Raw genomic sequence first — 1612 nt, forward strand, 5'->3', positions numbered from 1 at the left:
TTGTCACTGCAGTTATGTAGTAAACACCTGCATTTCCTCTCTCATCAGGTAAAGTCACCGCGTATCTAAGTCGGCGGGACTTCGTGGACCACATCACCCACACCTCCCCCGTGGACGGTGTGGTTGTTGTGGACCATGATTACCTGCGAGGAAGGAGGGTCTTCGCGCGCGTGGCGGTCACGTACCGCTACGGTCGCGAAGAGGATGAGGTCATGGGACTTCACTTCAGCAAGGAGCTCGAGCTGGTTAACGTCGAGGTCGCCCCGAACGCTGGCCAGATCCAGACGAGTGATGTCCAAGAACGACTCATCAAGAAACTAGGCGCCAACGCCTACCCGATCAGCGTCGCCCTCCCGGACAACGCCCCGTGCTCCGTCACTCTGGACAACGGGGATGAGTCAACTGTAAGAGGGTTTGCCATGAAATTAATCTCTGACACATGAACACAATCTTTTGCCACATGGATTTGATCTTTGACACGAATTTTATACTTTGCCACTTGATAATTTGATTCAGTTAAATATTTTATCAAGAAAAGATTGTATTTTTTTCGTTTTTCATTTAACAGAGCCATCCTATGGGTGTGATCTACGACCTTAAGCTGTACGTGGCTGACAGCAAGGAGGAACGTCCTCACAAGCGGAACTCCGTCAGCTTTGCCGTCCGCAAGGTCCAGTACGCCGTCCCGGAGATCAGCAACCGCCAGCCCCAGACCCTGGTCAGCAAGAGCTTCACGCTCTCTCCTGGCAAGCTAAACCTCGAGGTGAGCCTCGACCGTGAGCTGTATTTCCACGGCCAACCTGTTGAGGCTCGTCTGTCGATCAACAACGCCTCAAAGAAGACTGTCAAGAACATCAAGGCTCAGGTCGTGCAACACGTGGAAGTGACCATGACCAACAACCAGTTCAGCCGAGTCGTGGCCTCACTCGAGTCTCGCGAAGGATGCCCCATCACCCCGGGATCCAACCTCAGCAAGGCCCTCACCCTCAACCCCATCGCCTCCGTGAACAAGCGGCGCTTCGGCATCGCCCTCGACGGCCAAATCAAGGACCAGGACGCCAACTTGGCATCCTCCACCGTGGTTGCCGCCGGAAAGAACATCAACGACGCCCTTGGAGTGATTGTCTCCTACTCCGTCCGTGTGAAGCTGAACTGCGGCGCCATTGGCGGTGAGCTGACTGCCGACCTTCCCTTCAAGCTGATGCACCCCGACCCCTCCGCCAGCAAGGCAACCATACGCAAGATGCAGTCCACTGACAATTTCGAATTCGAGGACTTCGCTCGCCTTCGTCGCGGCCAGTCCGTAGCCGATGATTGAGTCGTCTGATGCAACGAATAACAGTGATCAGTAATCCTTTTGTTCAATCGGAAACATTGGCGAGATCAGGAGTTGACTTCATCAATTGGAGAACATTAGCGTAATTGGCAACATTTTCGTATTTTGTGAAATTTATAGATTTCGGTCTTTGGTTTATCTGTATTTTTAGCATTGGTGTTGCCATTTGGATTTTACTGATTTATTTGGTTATATATGTACATTTAGTTCACAAATAAATTATTTAATTTAATGTTGTCATTTTATTTTAAAATAGTTGAAAAAAATGAATGAAAG

General features: G+C 50.2%; 1 protein-coding gene across 1 annotated transcript in view; it reads left to right on the forward strand.

Annotated features, from left to right (window-relative positions):
• LOC119589535 (arrestin homolog) overlaps nucleotides 1–1568 on the forward strand; it is a 2779-nt gene extending 1211 nt beyond the window's left edge. Inside the window, exons 2-3 of the mRNA XM_037938135.1 lie at nucleotides 49–404; nucleotides 569–1568. Of these exons, the coding sequence (XP_037794063.1) occupies nucleotides 49–404; nucleotides 569–1318 (1106 nt within the window). The 3' untranslated portion in view covers nucleotides 1319–1568. The remainder of the gene's footprint in view (nucleotides 1–48; nucleotides 405–568) is intronic.
• Nucleotides 1569–1612: the final 44 nt, after the last annotated feature.

The sequence above is a fragment of the Penaeus monodon genome, chromosome 25 (genome assembly GCF_015228065.2).
Source record: "Penaeus monodon isolate SGIC_2016 chromosome 25, NSTDA_Pmon_1, whole genome shotgun sequence".
NCBI lineage: Eukaryota > Metazoa > Arthropoda > Malacostraca > Decapoda > Penaeidae > Penaeus > Penaeus monodon.